Source organism: Cebus imitator, unplaced genomic scaffold, assembly GCF_001604975.1.
Source record: "Cebus imitator isolate Cc_AM_T3 unplaced genomic scaffold, Cebus_imitator-1.0 Scaffold16, whole genome shotgun sequence".
In the NCBI taxonomy this organism is placed as follows: domain Eukaryota; kingdom Metazoa; phylum Chordata; class Mammalia; order Primates; family Cebidae; genus Cebus; species Cebus imitator.
In genome coordinates this window covers 7910891-7930350 of record NW_016107331.1, presented here as the reverse complement: position 1 = coordinate 7930350, position 19460 = coordinate 7910891, and the positions used below count along the sequence as shown (strand labels likewise).

The window sequence follows — 19460 nt, the reverse complement described above, 5'->3', positions numbered from 1 at the left end:
ACGGGGTTTCACCATGTTGACCAGGATGGTCTCGATCTCTTGACCTCGTGATCCACCCGCCTTGGCCTCCCAAAGTGCTGGGATTACAGGCTTGAGCCACCGCGCCCGGCCAAGTTGGTTATTTTTTTGAGACAGTGTTTCATTCTGTCACCAGGCTGGAGTGCAGTGGCACAGTCATAGCTCACTGCAGCCTCAACCTCCCAGGCTCAAGCGATCCTCCTGCCTCAGCTTTCTAAGTAGCTGGGACCACAGGCACACACCACTACACCCACCTAAACTTTTTGTTTTTTGTAGAGTTGGGATTTCCCTATGTTGCCCAGGCTCATCCCAGTCACTCCTAGGCTCAAGTATTCCTCCTCCCTAGGCCTCCCAAAGTGCTGGAATTACAGGTGCACACCACCAACCTGGCCTGCAGACTTCATTCTGTAAGGGAACAAAGGCCTTCTTTTCCACAGTTCAAATAACCAAAAGTTTGATTAATCTTGAAGCATTGTATATACTGCATAAATAAATTCTTTAGTGATGAGATTGTAATTATGTAGAGTGGGATGAAGCATCCTTAAGTCCAGATGAGTTTATCGTGTCTTAGAAGTTTAGTTCATTATAATTCCAGATAGGTAAAATTGAAATTGTGATACCTTTGGCTCCGTGCAAATTTAATAGGCTTTTGTAACATTCCGGTGACTAGACATTTGGGGGTTTTTTTGTTTTGTATTTTCTTTCACCCTTTAGGGAAATGCTTTCCAATCATTTTAAACTTACTGATACAGGCAAACTTTTGGCATATGTGGAAATTGAGTTTACATTTATTGCTGATTTCAGAAAGGGAAAGCCCTTGTGCTGTTGTCATAGTCTGGATAATGCCTCAGAATATTAATTGTAGGATTATTACTGTTATTTCTGAGTTTTCTTCTCTTTCTTGTAGATTTAGAGCTTTATTTTTTATCTGCTACTTTGACACTTTAGGTATTCTTACTTGCTTGTGGATTTTATTAAAACATCATAATATTAAAATTCAGATTTGAAATTGAGATTAAGAGTTGCTAGGCTGGGCACGGTGGCTCATGCCTGTAATCCCAGCACTTTGGAAGGCTGAGGTGGGCAGATCACCTGAGGTCGAGAGTTGAAGACCAGCCTGACCAACCTGGGGAAACCACGTCTCTACTAAAAAAAAAACAAAATTAGCTGGGCATGATGACGTATGCCTGTAATCCTAGCTACTCTGGAGACTGAGGCAGGAGAATTGCTTGAGCCTGGGAGGCGGAGGTTGCGGTAAGCTGGGATCATGCCATTGCGTTCCAGCTTAGGCAACAAAAGCGAAGAAACTCCATCTCGAAAAAAAAAAAAAAAAAAANAAAAAAAAAAAAAAAAAAAAGTTGCTAACTTCACAGAGATAAAGAGTCTAGTTAGCCAGCTCTTAGCACCAAACCTATGACCTTTATGCATAAGAAATCAAAAGAAAATGAAGAGTTAAAATAAAGGAAGATGACAGAAATGGGAGGAATTTTAAGTAGAAAGGGAAAGGAAAAAACTAATTTAGTTATTTTGAATTACTAAGTAACTGGAAATGGATTAGTTGTTAGGGGATTTCCTGATTTTCAGATCCAAAATTTATTTCCACAATAGATGATGATGGTGATGTAATAACAAAGTTATCAAAACTTGATAACAAAATGAAAATAATCTGGATAAAGACAGCAACAAGAGTTCTTAAAGTATTGCTTTCTATTTTTGTAACTATTACATCCAAGAGAAAAATAATTTTTTTGCATTTCTGTTTGAAAAACTACTTAACACTTTGAGAATCTGTTCATTTGGGCTTTTATCAATTATCGGTCAAGTACAGTTATGCAAAACCTCAGAGTAATTAAAAATTTAAGTATAGAAATTATGTTTTTATACTGTCAGTGGCCCTGAGAAAAACAAGTAATTGAGTTTTATATCATATTGATAGAGTAACACCTTTGATTTGGACTTGATGCAAATAAGATGTAATAGATTTATAAAGCATTAGGTGATAGTCTTGTTGGTTTGAATGTCTGTTACTCCCAAGAAGTACAACTATAGGTAAAATGGCTTTCATATTAAGGGGACAGAAAATCCTTTCTAGTGCCAAATTCCAGTTTTGCTGCTTCCTAGCTTTATTACTTTGGGCAGGTTACAAGATCATGACTTGCCCATCCCTGTAACTGAGATTGCTCTTCTGTAAAATAAAGTTAGACTCATAGGATTTTTATATTAAAAGATATAAATTTTATAAGTATTGGCTATTACTGCTGCTTTCATACTGTTTTCCTTCTGAAAGTTTATACCTTAATATCGCTAAACTTAAATGAATAGTAAACATCTTTTAATGTAATTGGTAATAAATCCTTAAAACATAAGAGTTATGGATTATGTTCATAAATTTAAACTTTTAAAATCGCCATTGATGAGATGGAGGAAAATAATTTATGATGCCATGCTTTCGCAATGTGCTGTATGTTTTCAATAGATTAAATTTTCTTTCTTTTCTTTACCAGTTATTTATCAGAGAGTCTGATGCTGAGAGAGAACAGAACTTGCCTGTCACAGTTACTAGATATAATGAAAAGTAAGTAAAACAGAACATTCTACATAATGTTCTTCCATTACAAAGTTCCTTTCTAAATAAATATCTTGGTATTTAACTAGAAATATAACTTAGATTTTTGTTTAGATTTATTTTCATTGAGTTACTATATTATGGAAGCATGAAAGACACACTGGTCTAGAACAAATAGAAGGTACATGGAAGGAAGTAGTGTTCATGTATATAGAACTTATGCAATGAGTGAAAATATAATTGGATTTAGAAAGGGTTTAGAGATTGACAACAGGATCCTTTTAAAGAATAAAGAAACACTAGTCACTAAAAAAGATGTAATGGGAACTAACTTAAGGATAATGTTTAAATTTGGAACTTCTATTTTGTAGATAAATCATTTTTTTAAAGAGAGAGTTAGAGGGAGATTTGACACACTCAGAAAAGGCACTGCTAAGACAACAGAGAGAGATTTAAAGATGCTCACCTTGAAAATTATGAGAGTGATGTGGCTACAAGCCAAATGAAGCTGGCAGCCACCGGAAGCTGGAACAGGCAAGGAATGGATTCATCCCTGGAGCCACCAAAGAGAATATGGCCCTTCCAGCACTTTAATTTTGACCCATTGAAACCGATTTCAGACTTCTGGGCTCTAGAACTATGAGTCAATACATTTCTGTTGTCTTAAGCCAACAAGTTTGTGATAATTTTAATAGCAACTTCGGGAAACTAATATAGCCCTGTATAACCAAGAACTATTCAACCCAAAAAGTCATTAGTGCTAGTGTTGAGAAATTCTGTCCTAAGGGTTGAATAGAATCTCATCTTATTGACTGAATTAGCCAGCATTCTCTATTCTTCATTCTTGCCCACGGCACACTTGTTCATGGCTGCTAAGCTCCTCTTTGGGGTTAAAGCTCAATCATGTTTGTTCCCATACCTTGCTGTCTAAATTGTTCTTAATTATATTTGTAATTTAATTAAATATTAAACCAGTATAAAATTGAAGATCTTGATCTTGGATGACAGTAAATGGCTATACATTTTATATATTTTGTGTTTTAAAAGTTAAGATGCTTGAGGGCATCTGTGTCATTTCTTGATTCTCTGCTCGAAGTGATCTTGAGAGCTTTCTTTGAGAATGATAGGCTTGTGATTTATGAATTATAAACTGTAGCTCTTTAGCTTTACCACTAGGGGGTTCACTTTCAAAGCTAATTGTGATTTGACTATAGATAATAGGAGCATAGAATTTAGTAGGTAAACGGAGTCTTATTCCACTTTACTTATTTCATAGCTTAGTTTTATTACTGATTTCTTCTCAATATCTTTATTTTGCTCCACTTATTTTAAATGAAATAAAAATAGCTCTTCATAAAATACTTATAGGTTTAACACTACTAAGATATTTGTAATGTTTGGAACAGATAGTGTCTTATGGGTGTTGAGTCACAAGTATTCAGTTGAAAATACTGCTTTGTTTGCATTATGAAATAGGTCAGTATAGTCATTTGGATCACATGGCTGGCAAATAATAATAATTATAAGCCCATTGGCTCTCTCCTCATTCCCCTAATACATTTTGAAATTTGTATTCTTTGGTTTATTATAGTTGAATATAAAGATCAGCTAGAGGATGCTTTTGCAGTTATAAAGTTACTGATATAGTAGTTTGCTTTTAACCTAAAGTGGACATTTTTGTATAGGGTCTGTTTTTTGTTAAAGCAAAGGATTATTAACAAATTTTTACTAAGCATCCTCCCTTTATTGCATGTTGTGTAATAACAGTTTCTTTTGTAAATAGGAAATACATTCTTAGTCCACTATCTCTGGAATAGAATATTATGAAGATGGTTGGGGATAGAGAACAAAGCATGTTCACTAAATCATTTAGGGATTTTTTTTTTTTTTTTTTTTTTTGTTGTTCAGACTCAGTTTTGTGCCTTTATTCCCCTCCCCTATGCTAATGTGGCCCTGAAATCGTCTTCCCAGATATTTTTTCATCAAGAAAAGTAGTCCCAGAGCAAGTTTTTTTTTTTTTTTTTTTTAAGTCTTAAACTGAACAAAAGTGACCCCAGTAGGATTTGCGAAAAATTAATGCTAGATTACACAGTGTGCTTTATGCTGTACATGGTATGGGCTAAACAGCAGAGAGCCATAATTACTTGAATTAAACATATGGTGCTTACAGGATTTTAAAGTAGAATGATGCAAATCTTGAGAAGAATAACTGTGTCATTTGAAGAGTGTTTTGTTGAAAAATAACAAGCTCCTTTACTATGAAAAGGTTTGCTTATTCAGTTTAAATTCTTTTTTGTATCCACATAGGCATGAGAAACTTAGTAAAAAAGTATGAACCACCCAGATCTGAAGAAGTTGCTATTCTGAAACAGAAGTTGGAGCGATGTCATTCTCCTGAGCTTGCACTTAATGTAATCTCGTAAGTTGATGTGACAGTGTTGATCAGTAGACATAAATTTTATCCAGTCCAGCTGGTTTGTAAATCATTTTATGGGTGTTTGCTCATTTGAGGAAAGCTGACTGATCGATTAAATCAGATTTTCTTTGTTGAATGGACATTTCTAACGAGATTAAACTTAAGATGTTAATAGTTCAGCATTCACTATCCTGCTGTGACTTGTGTTCTTTGGCTTGCAGGCCCTGTCCTGTTCTGTTACTTCTCATGGGATCTCAGGGGTCAGGGTCTTAAGGAATCCTTTAACCTTTTCCTGTTATTTTAATCTTTGGTCTCTGCAGTTGTGATATCTAGTCTGAGGAACAAATGTCCTTTCCAGACTTCTGTTAGCTAGAGTAGGGAAACTTGGCATACATACTTACTTTCGATGACAAACTTTATATTGAAGATAAAGCCAATAGCAAAATAGGCTGTTCTTGTAGGCATAAGAACACCTTTAATGTCTCTTAATTGATTTGTAAGCTGAATATGGAAATCACCATAGAATTTGCAATTTATGCTTTGCAAATTGAAAGATCGATTGAAATTTTTAAGTGTTTAAGCAGTTGGGAATTTGGGCAGGTACTAGGAGAAATGAAACTGACATTTTCTATTTCCTGTGGGATGCATTCTGTTGTTTAAAGTTATACCCTATATGTTAAAATTTAATGGGAGTTATCTGTGGCATCTTATAGTTATTTGGATATTATTTCTATAATTGGTGAATATGTGCTGCTGGATACGTATGAAAAGCCAGAATAGCATTCTTAGGTCCTTATGTCAAGTACACATGACTTAAATTCCTATACAGTTGTAGTGAGGTAGTATCTAAGGACTTAGGAAGTGTGCAGAATAGCATGATTTAGCACAGAACTTGAAATTGGTGGATTTCATTCACTTCCAGGTTTCAGTGGTAATAGGAATTTTTCAGATTAGTTATAGAGAAGAAATGTTGGCTTTAATTAATGAAAGTATTGCAGCACTGCTTATGTTCTTTTTGCATGGATTTTGATATGGGATTAGACCAGGGGTTGGCAAACTATGACTTACCAGGCATATCCAGCCCACTGGCTGTTTTTAGAATACAGTTTTGTTGGAATATAGCATACCCATTCATTTATTTATCACCTATGGCTGTTTTCTTGATACAATAGAAAAGTTGGTTGTGACAGAAACTGCTAATAGGATCTGAAAGGCCTAAAATGTTTACTGTCTCTTTAAACAAAAAGTTTATCCATCCCTGGATTAGACCACTGAACGGACCATAATCCAAAATTCCTAATTGCCATAGCTTATTCTGGATTGCCATCTGCTTTGTACTGTGCCAAGCAAATTCTGAATATCTATGAGTATTTGAGGAGTGCTTCTCAAACTGTGAAGGATTTTTAAAAAAAAATTCACTAGATGTGTACTTTTGAAAATTGAATAAAAAATGCATTACTAGAAAAGTGAAGACACAAAAACATAAGTTTTTTTTGTGTCAAGTTTTATCAGATTCAGGTCATAAAATGATTATATCAAATTGCTATTAAAAATTTCTAAACACACGATTCCTATACTTAACTCACTACAAACTGGAAATAGTCATGGACCAGCCCTGGTCCATGGACCACACCATGCGTTGTGCTACTTTAGGACTATTTGTTTCCCTTGATTTTCAAAATTATTTTACCTCTATTTTTCATGACACAAAAACTGTATTGTCATTGTCAGTCAGTACAGGTGAAACCAAAGTTCCCTTTGATCAAAATTCAAATCTCTCATGACCTCAGAAGTAACTTAGTAGTTGTTTACCTTTGCCAGCCCTTTCTCTGCACGTATATCCATATGTGTGTATGAAATAAGTCGGGTTTTTTCTCCTTTGCATTAATCTTCATATTATACAAAGTGTAATTATCAATGTTTTACTTTTGCCAGTCTGGCTAAAAAAGTATCACATTGGCATTTTAATTTGCATTTTCTCGATTACTATGGGGCACTGAAGTTTCCATGTTTAATAGTTACTTATGTCTTCTGTATTGCTTATTTATAGCCCTTGCCCAATTGTCTGGCATTATTTTTGTGATTTGTAGTGCTTTATAGATTCTATATACAGTCATCCTTCAGTATCCATGGGGATTAGTTTTAGGACCTTCTGCTGATAACCAAAATTCATAGATGCCCTAATACAAAATGGCCTATTTGCATATAACCTATACATATCCTCCCATAAACTTTAAATCATCTCTAAATTACTTCTAATACCTAAATACAATGTAAATGCTATGTGAATAGTTGTTATGCTGTATTCTTTAGGGAGTAATGGCAAAAAATGTCTGTACATGTTCAGTACAGATAGAATTTTTTTTCGTATTTTCAATCCGCAGTTGGTTGAGTCCACTGATGTGGAACTCACAGGATACAAAAGGCTGATTGTACTTATTTACATATGATATATTCTATTGTTTTTCACAACCTTTTTTCCAAATAGTAGTTTTTGCTTCAGCTCCCGTCCCCTACTTTTTTGAGACAAAGTCTGTCTCTGTCATCCAGGTTGAGTGCAGTGGCTTGATCTTGACTCACTGCAACCTCTACCTCCTAGGCCCAAGTGATCTTCCCACCTCAGTGTCCCAAGCAGCTGGGACTACAGGTGCTCAACCACATTTAGTTAATTTTTTAATTTTTTGTAGAGAGGTTTCGCCACATTGCTCAGGCTGGTCTCAAACTCCTGGGCTCAGTGAGCTGCTGTCCTTGGCCTAAAGAGCTGGGATTACAATGGTGAGCCACAGTGCCCAGCAGGTCCCAGTTCATTTTTTATTTCATGTTTTTCATAGTTACCTGAAATACTTTTTATTACACATTAAATTCCTACTTCTGCATAGTCATTATTTTGCTTATCTAGTCTGATCATTGATCTGTTAATATCTCACTTTAATTACCATAGCTTTTATAGTGTGCTTTGAAGATAGCGCATGGTTTTTCTTTCCGTTCTCTGCTGTTTTTTCACACACTCTTTCCTAGGTCAGTGTTAGACTTGACAGATTCCATGAAAAGTTTTATTGGGGTTTTAATTAGAATTGCATTAAATGGCTGCGCACGGTGGCTCATGCCTGTAATCCCCACACTTTGGAAGGCCGAGGAGGGTGGATTGCCCTTAGATCAGGAGTTTGAGACTAGCCTGGCCAACATGGTGAAACCCTGTCTCTATTAAAAATAAGAAAAATTAGCCGGGCATGGTGGCAGGCACCTGTAATCCCAGCTACTCATGAGGTTGAGGCAGCTGGGAGGCAGAGGTTGCAGTGATCCAAGATCGTGCCATTGCACTCCAGCCTGGGTGACAGAGTGACACTTTGTCTTAGAAAGCAAAAAAAAGGAATGTATTAAATTTCAAAATTGATTTTAAAAGTATCTTTTCCCATTTATCCAGGCCTTGTTTTTCAGTAGATACATGACATTGCATATAGCCTTGCTAGTTTATTTTATATTCTTTAGTTTCTGTGTCTGGTATTGGATTGCTTATTGATAGTTGCTTAATTATAGGAAGAAGAGGAAAGGCTATGAAGATGATGATTATGTCTCAAAGAAATCCAAACATGAGGAGGTATGTTTTACTCCAAAGATAAACTCTAAGTCATTTTTGTTATACATTCTGGTATACTGTTGAGATTTATTCTCCAAGAGTAAAAACACTATAGAAGTAAAAGAATTATAGAGTTGTGCTTTTTTTTCATTTTTTGCATACTTCCTTATGTACAGTGCTATTGTCCATTATTAAAGGGATTTTTATCTCTTCTGTCTTTACTTGATGAAGAATCCTTCCTGTGTTCATAGAAAGCAAAAGGGATACACATACCTACTACAGTTTTGCTTTATTTCTTATTCTCCAAGGACTTTGCCCTTACCCCCTTTTTAAAAAAAATTTGCACCTGTCAAGTCAGGTAAGTGAATAATCAGAGGCAGAAGGTCACATTTGTAACCTTTATTCCTCATTGGAGGAGTCTGGTGAGACCATGCCAACATTACTAACAGTGAAGTATTACAAAATTTCCTGGTTTATCTTTCGTAATCCACATAGGTAAAAGGAAGAGAACATTTTCCTACTGGGAGGTAAAAGGTAAACAATACTGGTTATGCTTCAGTGTTATCCTTACCACATTTTTTTTCCTTCTTAGGAAGAATGGACTGATGATGACCTGGTAGAATCTCTCTAACCATTTGAAGTTCAGTTGTCAATGCTAACTAATCAAGAGAAGTAGGAAGCATATCAAATGTTTAACTTTATTTAAAAAGTATAATGTGAAAACATAAAATATATATTAACCTATTTGTTTTTTCCCCCCTTTCACCGTAACTTTATGTAAAATAAAACATCTTCAAAAGAGCTAGAATAGCACTTGTTTTGGATATTCTTATTCCATCATGACTCATATCAAATTAAAGCTGCAACTTATTTGCCTAATCATTTTTTTAAGCAAAATATGATAGGTAAACCTATGCTTTTTTTTAAAAAAAGGCACCATAAAAAAACAAAATTCAGTAGCCAACTTTAAAAGTGTTGTAAGGAATGTGTTTTGTCCTCTAGAAACATTTACAAATGGTTTTTTGAATGGCATCCTGATATATTTAGCTATTTTTGCATTACTATTAAACTGCAGAAGGTATTTCAACTGTTATATGGTAATGAAAGCTAGTCATCTGGGTAATGAATATTACTTGTTTTCCTTCGTTACCCGAAAACATTTCCAAATGGGTTTTTTTAAATCAAATATATGATTTTGAATAGCTGTCAGCATAAAACTCTTAGGCTGGTAGAGATGAGTAGGTAGCAGCAAATTGTATATTCAGTTGTGGTATTTTAATTTTGTTTTGAGGTAGGGCCTTGCTGTGTTGCCCAGGCTGTCTCAAACTCCTAGGCTCTAGCAATCCTCTGCCTCAGTTTCCTGAGTAACTGGGCCAACAGGCACATACTACCATGGCCTTAGAAGTAACCTATTACATCACCTGTAAGTGAGTCCGTGTAAGTAGATTATAACAACAGTTATTAGGAATTTTGCAGATTAAATATGTTCAAGAAATGTAATTCAGATTGAAATGAGCTGATATAAAAATATAAAAGCACAGACTATGACAGCAAATTACTTGGATATGAATCATGGCTGCCTCTATTTCAGTATGTGACCTTGGTAAGTTATTAAACCTCGGTGTGCCACTTTCCCACACCGAAATATAGGGAAGACAATAATGCCTACTCCTTATAGGATTAATCGGAATAGTACTTGCATACACTAAGTATTCAGTAAATGTTGGCTATTATAGTTGGAACCAAACTGCGGACGTCGGTATATCAAGCCAGATTTTTTCCAAGAAAACTGGCTTGAAAGAATTCTGAGAAATTCGTGTCCTGAATCTAATTAAATTGCACGAATACACACACCTCTTCAGTCTCAGTACATCCCAGGCTATACTTTCCAGAAGGGTAGGTACCATTATAATTACATCATCTTTATATTTTAAGGCAGTACTTAATGCATATTTATCTCTCTCGCTAACAATCCTTCATATTGTAGGTTTGAGTTTTGTGGGGTTTTTTTCCCTTCTCATTCTGGAGTGAAAGGAATAAACTCATGATGTGAGATTTTGCAAAAGCAGAGTGGAAGAAGCCAAAAGTTGTAAATCCTCCATTGTAGTCTTAGTTAAGTACATTGCTGCTAGGCTGTAGACAGAATTGCAAGATGTTCACAATTTGTCTCATTTTCCCTTTCAGATCGCCAAACTTTGGCATCAGAGCAAGGTCCACACTTACCACTGAAAATTTTCCCACCCAGCCCCATTAAAAAAGTTAAAGTTTGAGAGATTTTATTTCAACACTGACAAGCTAGTTACTACCTACAAAGGTAAGTAACAAGTTTCCATTTCAACTTGAGACAAATTACATTAAAATATAAGAAGCACAGGGGAAGTCAGGTTTGTGATTTTAAATAAAAGGGAGAAGGATTTCAGGCTGAAGAATGACAGCTTAGTGTATGGCTAAAGATTGAGGGGCAATTAGTGGGAACCAAAATGCACAGCAAAAATATCTTGACTAGTTCATATCTTCCCTGTCGGCTATCATGTAACCAAGGAAGGAGACCACCTGGGATACTATGTTGGTCCAAGTTCAGCTGGAAAAAAGAGGAAAGGAGAATAATTTGATAAAGAGCCAAAAAGGGAGAGAATGGAATGAATTGAGTTGATGTCAAGGAAAAGGAGCACAGGACTTGAGATTTTTGCTATCAGTGTTGAACTGTGATTGAAGTCACTTAAGGTTAGCAGCTCCCATAGAAATAATTGACTTTTATAGCTTGAAACTATGAAGCAGACATCTTTTAAACCCTTAAAATTTTTTTCCCCTGTATTTTATACATTGGAGGAATAGCATAAAGTGTTGCTCTTGGAATCTGGGCCTTTCCTTACTGTGGGAATACCACCTTGGGTTTCTGTCTCACCCACTTTGATTGATTACCAATGTCATACTGCCACATATGTTCCATATGTCTTATCTCCCCTGAACAACTATGAGAGGGAAGGAATTGTTGAATAATATAGAATTTGCAAAAGTACTGATCTGAAGCTTCAGCTTCTCCCTGGGCCTTGCTCTGATGCTAAGGTTTAAACTGCCCCTGAAGGAGGAAGAAAATAAACAAATTAAATGCTTAGCTCTATTTAGACAAAAGTAATCAATTATGCAAGATTTCCCTTGGTTTTATTTTAACTTAGCCTTTGTGAATACTTCACAAAAATGCACATACAGAAGTAAATAAAACTATACAGTTGAACTAAATATCCAGCAGATACAACAAGTAGTCATAAGTTCAAAGATGGATAAGTTAAGCAGCTGATGAGGTTGTCTGCATAATCAAAGGGGTGGCACAAATAATGAACAAATACGTTTAACAAAAGCATTCTAGTTAACATAAAAGAAACTGGTAGTTTATAAAATGGTTGGATGGGTGACATGCATTGATCAATACAATAAACCAATAATATTTACTGAATTCAAACTATTTACTGTTTTGTAAACATTTAACAAAGCATTATGAGAGCTAAATACAGTCTTTGACAATTTTAAAATAAGTAGTATGTTTAAAAAATAAAGCTGATGAGCAATAGATCATTCTATATATTTTCTTTCAACAGTTCCAGCAAGAGAAATAGCACAATATTTTTTAAACGTATACAGCAAAGATTGTTCCTGTTATAATGACAAACTCTGGAAACTGTAAATACAAATAATCATTGAACAGTCAATGGTCGTATTTCCTAATCAGGAAGTAGTTACAGTGAGAACAGTCTGCAATCCAGTTATACACATAAGAGAATGCTTTCTTGTCAGTTGATTTCATAGTTCTTCCTCCAAGAGACAGGAAAACTTTGGCAACTGGGTGTACTGAAAATATATTTTCAAAGTTCAAGATATAGTCATAGCATTTCATTTTGTGAAAGGTGATCTGTACACCAAGGCTCAGAGGTTGTTTAAAGATTGATTCCATGTGGAAAAAGTGCAAATAGCCTGCACAGATAGCATACAAGTTTGCTGGCACAGTTACTCAACAGCAGAATCTTAGATTTTGTTTGCATAGCTCACACATCACTGGAATGTGGAAAAGTGTGCTATTTTTTGGCAAGAGCAAAGAAGACATTATACTGATGTGAATTACCATACTGGGCATGCCGAATCCATGCAGAACACTGGGGCGAAGGCTGCTACCTGACATCATTGGTTTTTGTATACTGGTGTTGTTTTTGTTGAAGCAATTCTGTTATAGCCAGGAGCTTTTTCAAGACGTGCTACACAGAAGGAAAAAAAATGGTATGAAAATAAATGAAAGCTCAGTCAGCAATTTCAGGATGGGAACCTAGATTTGAAAAAAGCCATATCAAAGCAAAGGGATTCCTAAGATATTATCACAATTCCACTCAAAATGTTAAGTTTCTATTATTCAGTCATTGGCTGAGCATTTCTGGTCATAACTAAGAATTTTTATATCCTAAAGTGAACAGAAATTCATTTGTGCTTGGCATACTGCTATTTTTTAGGCCAAAACTATCTTATTTTGCCAGAAGCAGTTTACCTCTTTTTAAAAATCTCCTATTTTTTTATTTAATATCTAAGGCAAGTCATTTTAAGGCAAGTCATTTAATTATTTTCTAGGATTCTAGTATCTCAGGTTGAAGAGAACTCAGTCACCAAACTCAATGCTTTAATTGCTTTTACAAAATCCCTGCTGAATGGTTTAGCCAGTGCAGTGACAGCATTCACTATGTCCTGAAACTACATTATAAAGTAGTAAAAACTCCCTGTGCTCACCTTTCAGTGGCCCTTATGTCAGCTGAAGACATTCAAAATGTAATTCATTTTGTTATAATATTTTAATTAACCCTTAATTTTTTTAATTAAGGTTTTAAATCCCTTAAAATTCTAGTCCCTCTTTGAATACATCCTAGTCTGTATCTGGTTGGTGCAGATGGCAGACAGAAGTCTATGTAGTGTGTAGGCCATGGATCACTTGCATCTGAATCCCTATAAATTCCTGTGAGAGTTTGTTAGAAGTGCAGCTTTCAAGGCCACACTTCAGAATCTCTGGATGTGAAATCTGACAAACATCCCAAATAATAGTAATTTGTTTCACAATTTGAGAATCACTTTGGTCATGCACTGTATCTGTATGTGACAGAAGACAAACTGAAAAAAAAAAAATCAATAGTGACTTACTGGCAATTTTCACATATGCCACTAAAGTATATTAACAATGTTTTCCCATACAATCAACATTCAGACTCAAGAGCAAAATCTGATGTTTTTCAGTTTTAAATATACATCAGTTTAGTTTGGGCCTGTTATTTCTGTCTGCTGAGATCTTTTGTTATATGATTCAGTGTCTCAAAAATTTAATGTAACAAGATAAAAATGTTAACCAGAATTCAGCTGTTTATTACTTCTCAGAGTGTTAACCCTTGAAGTATCACTAATAATGAAGGCTGGCAAACACTTACCTGCTGTGCACCACGCTCATTACTGAGTGTTCGAAGTTCATCTGAGTGAGCCACGCAAATCTCATGCAATGCTGCTAAATCACGGGACAGGTCAGTTCTAGGATGCTCTGTAGTGTCCGGAAGTTCAGGTACATTCTTTAAGGGAATCATAAAATTGCATTTAGAAATACAAAAAAAAAGACAAATCTTTTTTTTTTTTTTTTTTTTTTTATGGAGTTTCGCTCTTGTTGCCCAGGCTGGAGTGCAATGGCAGCATCTTGGTTCACTGCAACTTGCGCCTCGCAGGTTTAAGCAATTCTCCTGCCTCAGCTTTCCCAGTACCTGGAATTACAAGAACCCACCACCATGCCCGGCTAATTTTTTGTTAGGTATACAAATCTTTATAGTCTCATGTGAAAAGATTCTAATCAGGTATTTTAGATAATTTTTTTTAATTCTCAGATTTCTCTTAAAATTCTAAAGACTTTTAATGAAATATTCAGCATTGATTATGGTAAAATGTAAACTCTGTAACCTTTGTATTCAAATGAAAGCCAGATTCCATTTTCTTCCATAGCATGGCAGGATATGGTACAATATTATTGCTATTCTAAAAATAAAGGTGGAGGGTGTGGCTTCATAACAATTTATATCTGAAATCTAGAACATATGCCAAATAGTATAGGTTAACTGCTAATCTGGATTAAATTCAACCTAAACTTAAAATTCCTAGACTAAATTTCATTATTAAGCTCCTGTAGTTTGTCCTAATTGATCTGTATGTAAGTAGGAGCTGCACTATGAAAATGCAATGAGACTATGTCAGGTTTGCAATTATCTGTGGACTGTGCTCAGAATGCTTGCTGATTTAATGTGGGAATAATCAGTGTTAATTATGGTACCTTTAGATAAGGTTCATAAAGTAACTTAGTCACTAGAATTAAAGTTTATAGTATAAGTTGAATGTCACTTAACCCAAAATGCTTGGGACTAGAAGTGTTTAGGATTTTGGAATATTTATTTGCAGTATACTTGCCAGCAAAGCATCCCCAATCCAAAAATCCAAAATTGGAAATTTTCCAAGTAGCCTTTCCTTTTGGTGCTCAAAAAGTTTTGGCTTTTTTAGCATTTCAGTTTTCGGATTAGGGATACTCAACCTGTACTTTATTATCAACACTAAATGCCAATGTTACTTTAAGCCTTGGAATAACATTTAGCAAGGGCTTGGGTTACCAGTAAAGTGGGGGCAGTATTTGCCTTACATAACTAAAAACTGCAAAAGAATATTTTCTATAGAATAAACAATTACGCAGAAGACATTCATTTAGTGACTCAAGTAAAGGATTATAGAGATGACTGACAGACACCAAGTTTGCCTTCAGAGAGCTGACTCTAGTAGAAAGGCCTTTAGAAAAGTAACCATAGCAACACGGAGTTATGTATCACAGGTATGCAGGGGATACTTAGGAGGTAAAACAAAAGGTATTTTATTCATGTTTGGGGTTCAGCAAAAGCTTCCTGAAGGAGATAATAATTGAGGTGGGTCATCAAAAGTGAATTTGGTTTATACGGGTGGTGAAGAAATAATAGTAGTATTATATTTGGATTCTAAGCAGTATGAAATCCTAGATTGTGTGGCATAATTTCTCACAGCTCCTTTTAAACATTACAGAAAAATGTTTTCCAGTGATTGACCACCTATATCCCAGTTCACATACAGAATGAACTTTTAGCATTTTTGTCAATTTCACAATAGAGTTATGCCATAATTTTTCATATACTTGTTTTTATACCTGAGGCTGCAAACTAGTGACCCACATGCATGCCTGATGTGTTTGCCACAGTGGTATGGTTGTGGTGGTCTTTTTAACTGAATCAGAATGCATTAAGATGGAACATGGACACCTCAGTCTCCAATCCTGGCACTCCCTAATGCCATGCCATATACCTGGCTCTATTCATGTGTACATGTACCTTCCTGGTTTCTCTTTATATGAACTGAATTATTAATAAGTTTAGTTTAAAATGGACTCAGTACCTGAAAATCTATACAATCATGAAAATTTAACTTAAGAAATGCAGGGTCCTAGAAATTACAAAATATATTCATTCATAATTTTGTAATCACAGTTTATTTTATTAACAAGGCCCAAATGAGGCATTTGTATTCACACTGAATGAAGCATAACACCAAATCCATGTCTTTTATTTTAGAAAAGAACACTCTTCAGTCTATGTATTTAACCTGGTCAGAACTGTGTCATTGTCTTGCTTCAAGCCCCACATAGTAGCAGCAAAGTAGGAGTCAACAGAATGTCATGGCAGTCAGATATGATAGCTTTAAAAGGATATGAAAGGCAAGACAGACCCTAAAAAATGATGGAAGTAGTCCAAAAGCCAACAGTAATGTATGCTTTGGTGTAAACTATTTAGTGTAAAAATAAACGGTTTTAATTACAAACAAAAATTCACTTTTTTGTTTAGGAAGGCAGACAAAAATTTGCAGGCTTTTTGTCTTTTTAGTTCTAGACAGAAAAATCTTTCTAAAGGTTGCTGCTTAAGTGGGTTAACTCAGCTATACTAACCATAAATCTTAAAAATTATATACATACCCCAAGTTCATCTAAAAACATGATCATACGATGTTTGTTGCTTTTGATGAATGGATTGACACCTTCCATGTAGGGCTCCTGAAAAATAAAATGCCTCTATTATATGCATCAGAAACAAACATCACTGTTTCATCTATTAGGTTGGTGCAAAAGTAATTGTGGCTAACAGCAATTCACAAGGATTAAATCATATAATGACAGTATTTTCCTTCTAATATATAAGCAAATGGCTATACTGAGGAGCATGGGGTATTTTTAATGAAAGAACAAGGAATTCTGGACCCAAACGCAAATCATAACACATAGCCTGGCAGTCCCAAATTGCTTATATATAAATTCATTCAAACATGGCCCCAAATCAGAGGTTAGAATCCAGCAGAGATTACAGGGAATTAAAATGCAATATAATAAAGGCTGCAATAGAAAAATATCTTATTTGTAACTTGCCTCAAGATTCAGATAAACTCAAAAGCTAGGCCATATATGTTAACTGCTTATCATACTAAAATCCTACTTAAAAGTATCCTATAAATATGGAAAAGGTTAAGATTAACACACTCTTTAAAAGTCAGTAGGAGACTCAATGAGATAAGAACCTCAATAGGCAATTCCAAAGATAGAGACATGAAAGTCTAAAGAAACACAAAATAATATGTCTATCAAATTGGCAAAAAAGAAAAAGAGCATACTACCCAATGAGTTTTGGCAAGGCTGCAAGGAACAACAAAAGTATCTTAAATTGCTGACAGGAAATCTTGCAATACATAGCTAAAGCCTAAACCATGAATTTAACTTGAGTAATTTTACTCCAAAGTTCAGCTAATAATTGAACAAGTATGAAAGGAAATGTATGCAAGGATATGTTATAGTAGTAACAGGGACAAACTGGAAGCCATCTAAATATCCAATATTAAGAACAATGAAAATTATATATTTCCACCTATGGCAAGATGTCTGTCACTTATTAGGTGACAAAAGCAGAAGCTGTGATATGATGCCAACTGAATATTAGTCATTATCCTTAGATAGTACAATTATGTGTGGGTGTTTAAAAAGAAAACAAACTCATCTGAGTTTTACTATTTACAGTGAATGTTTATTGGGAAATAAAATTAGGCTCACTGATTATGTTTAAAAGTGAGAATTTGAGTACACTGGACCTTGAAAAATTTGTTTTCTGTAATAGCTGACATGCTGTTTTTTAAAGTCCCAGTATTAAAATGTAGAATTTAAACAAGATGCTTTAAAAACAAACACCAACAAAAATTACCACATTGCTAAAAATTTCACTGTTAAAAATTTATTTAAGCTATATTTTGTGGTTTTATGTCAAACTTGCATTCATAAATTACATTTTAAAATATCAAAATGTTTTTACCTTAGCTCCAAATTCCACAAGATTTGCTAAATTCTGCACAGATTTAGCCACCAATGTCAGTGTTCTTGCAGCAATAGGAGATGGGGAATCTATAAGAGAATTGGGCACAGCTAATGACACCGACTCCAATGGCACTTCCAGCTAAACCATTATAAATATAGCACTTAAACATTACTGTTAAAATACTACCCATTCTTCCAGTCAACTCAGCAAAATGTATGGTCTGTATAATCAAAAGAACTTGAGTTAAAAGAGAAAAACTGAATATGCTTATCAGTACCTCTAGGCTTATGAAAAGGGTACTACAAACTCAGCAATTCCCAATGGTTGATACTATTTCAGAGGACCTCAAAGATTTACCTTTATCACTGGAAAAGAGTTGTCACTCCTCACATCCTTTGTGACAGTTCACAAAGCTAATTGCAGCCTACTCAGGTTAGGAATTTGCAATCTGAGCAATTCCCTCCTCCCAACATTATTTGCAGTCCAAATAATTCACTTAAAGCTCAAGAACCAAGATAAAGTCTAGGATCTCTGCTTTGAGGAGAAAAACATGAAATTTAATAAACTTTTAAAATGTAAGTGAGGAAGCATTTCCCTGTAGAACACAAATAGTGGGATGTAAATGAAAAATATTGGTGTCCATTAAATATAAGCTCTGAAACTTAAGGTAATTATTTAACAGTAAAATCTCACAGGTAACCTACATGACTGCCTAGTTTTAGATAGTGTTCTCTGAGGCCAACATCAGAAAAATCTCTCCAAAAGAATTTCAAACCCTTAATCTTAATAGATTTATAGATTTATCCACTTTAGTAGCAATAAAAGATAATTACAGAGACATGATGGCTATAAAAGTAAAACTTAAGACATTCCAAAACATTTTTAGTACAATTTTAAGCTTCAGATTATTAAGGGAAGAATGGTTCAGGGTCCTACTGTTTATAATGGTTATTATATTCAAAGTCACAAATATCCCTGTTACCCTTTCTTTGAAAGAAGCTTGTAATATCTGAAAGTCTTCTGAATATGGATATAAGGATAATACGCAAAGCTGGATCCGGTTTACCAGAGTTTAAAATGGCCAATTAACACTGTATAACTGGTGATCTAAAAAATCTCTAATGAGAGGAACCAGGACTGCTTTCTTCATAAGTACTCACAGAATACTATTCCAACTGTAGATATAATTTTGATTTTGAAGATCCAGCTGGCAGCAGTCTAGCAATGGCCTAAGCAAAGCTCTTCCCAACTTGAAAAAGCCAACTTGCAGACTATAAGAAGTCATCTATTATAAAGGTTTGAGACACAGTATGGGCAGAAAAAAGGTGGAATATGTGTAATCATGCCATCTCAGACCAGATATTAGATGAAAGAAAAGAAACAAGAGAAAAGCTGAAGAAGCACAAGGAAGGAAGGGTGCTTTGGAACACTTCATATATGCCAAGATTTAGAATTGGA

The 19460-nt window shown here is 34.9% G+C and overlaps 2 protein-coding genes across 10 annotated transcripts in view; one reads left to right on the top strand and one right to left on the bottom strand.

The window, feature by feature from the left end:
- The window catches only part of CCNH (cyclin H), a 51765-nt gene that overhangs the window by 15813 nt on the left and 16492 nt on the right, over window positions 1–19460 (top strand). For 6 of the 8 annotated variants that reach the window (XR_001818913.2, XR_005196825.1, XR_001818906.2 and 3 more), the window contains exons 6-9: window positions 2523–2593; window positions 4892–5003; window positions 8538–8598; window positions 10762–10891. Coding sequence is in view for 2 of the 8 variants with exons in the window: in XM_017508134.2 (XP_017363623.1) it covers window positions 2523–2593; window positions 4892–5003; window positions 8538–8598; window positions 10762–10806 (289 nt within the window). In the remaining 6 variants the exon portion in view is untranslated. Of the gene's footprint in view, window positions 1–2522; window positions 2594–4891; window positions 5004–8537; window positions 8599–9169; window positions 9388–10761; window positions 12146–19460 lie in introns of those variants that run through there. The other 2 variants (XM_017508134.2, XM_017508152.2) reach the window with 2 other exon arrangements.
- Window positions 11721–19460, bottom strand: part of RASA1 (RAS p21 protein activator 1) — a 112568-nt gene continuing 104828 nt past the window's right edge. For both annotated transcript variants that reach the window (XM_017508108.2, XM_017508114.2), the window contains exons 22-25: window positions 18000–18088; window positions 16622–16699; window positions 14031–14165; window positions 11721–12824 (exon numbers count right to left, since the gene is read on the bottom strand). In XM_017508108.2, the coding sequence (XP_017363597.1) occupies window positions 12741–12824; window positions 14031–14165; window positions 16622–16699; window positions 18000–18088 (386 nt within the window). In that variant the 3' untranslated portion in view covers window positions 11721–12740. The remainder of the gene's footprint in view (window positions 12825–14030; window positions 14166–16621; window positions 16700–17999; window positions 18089–19460) is intronic.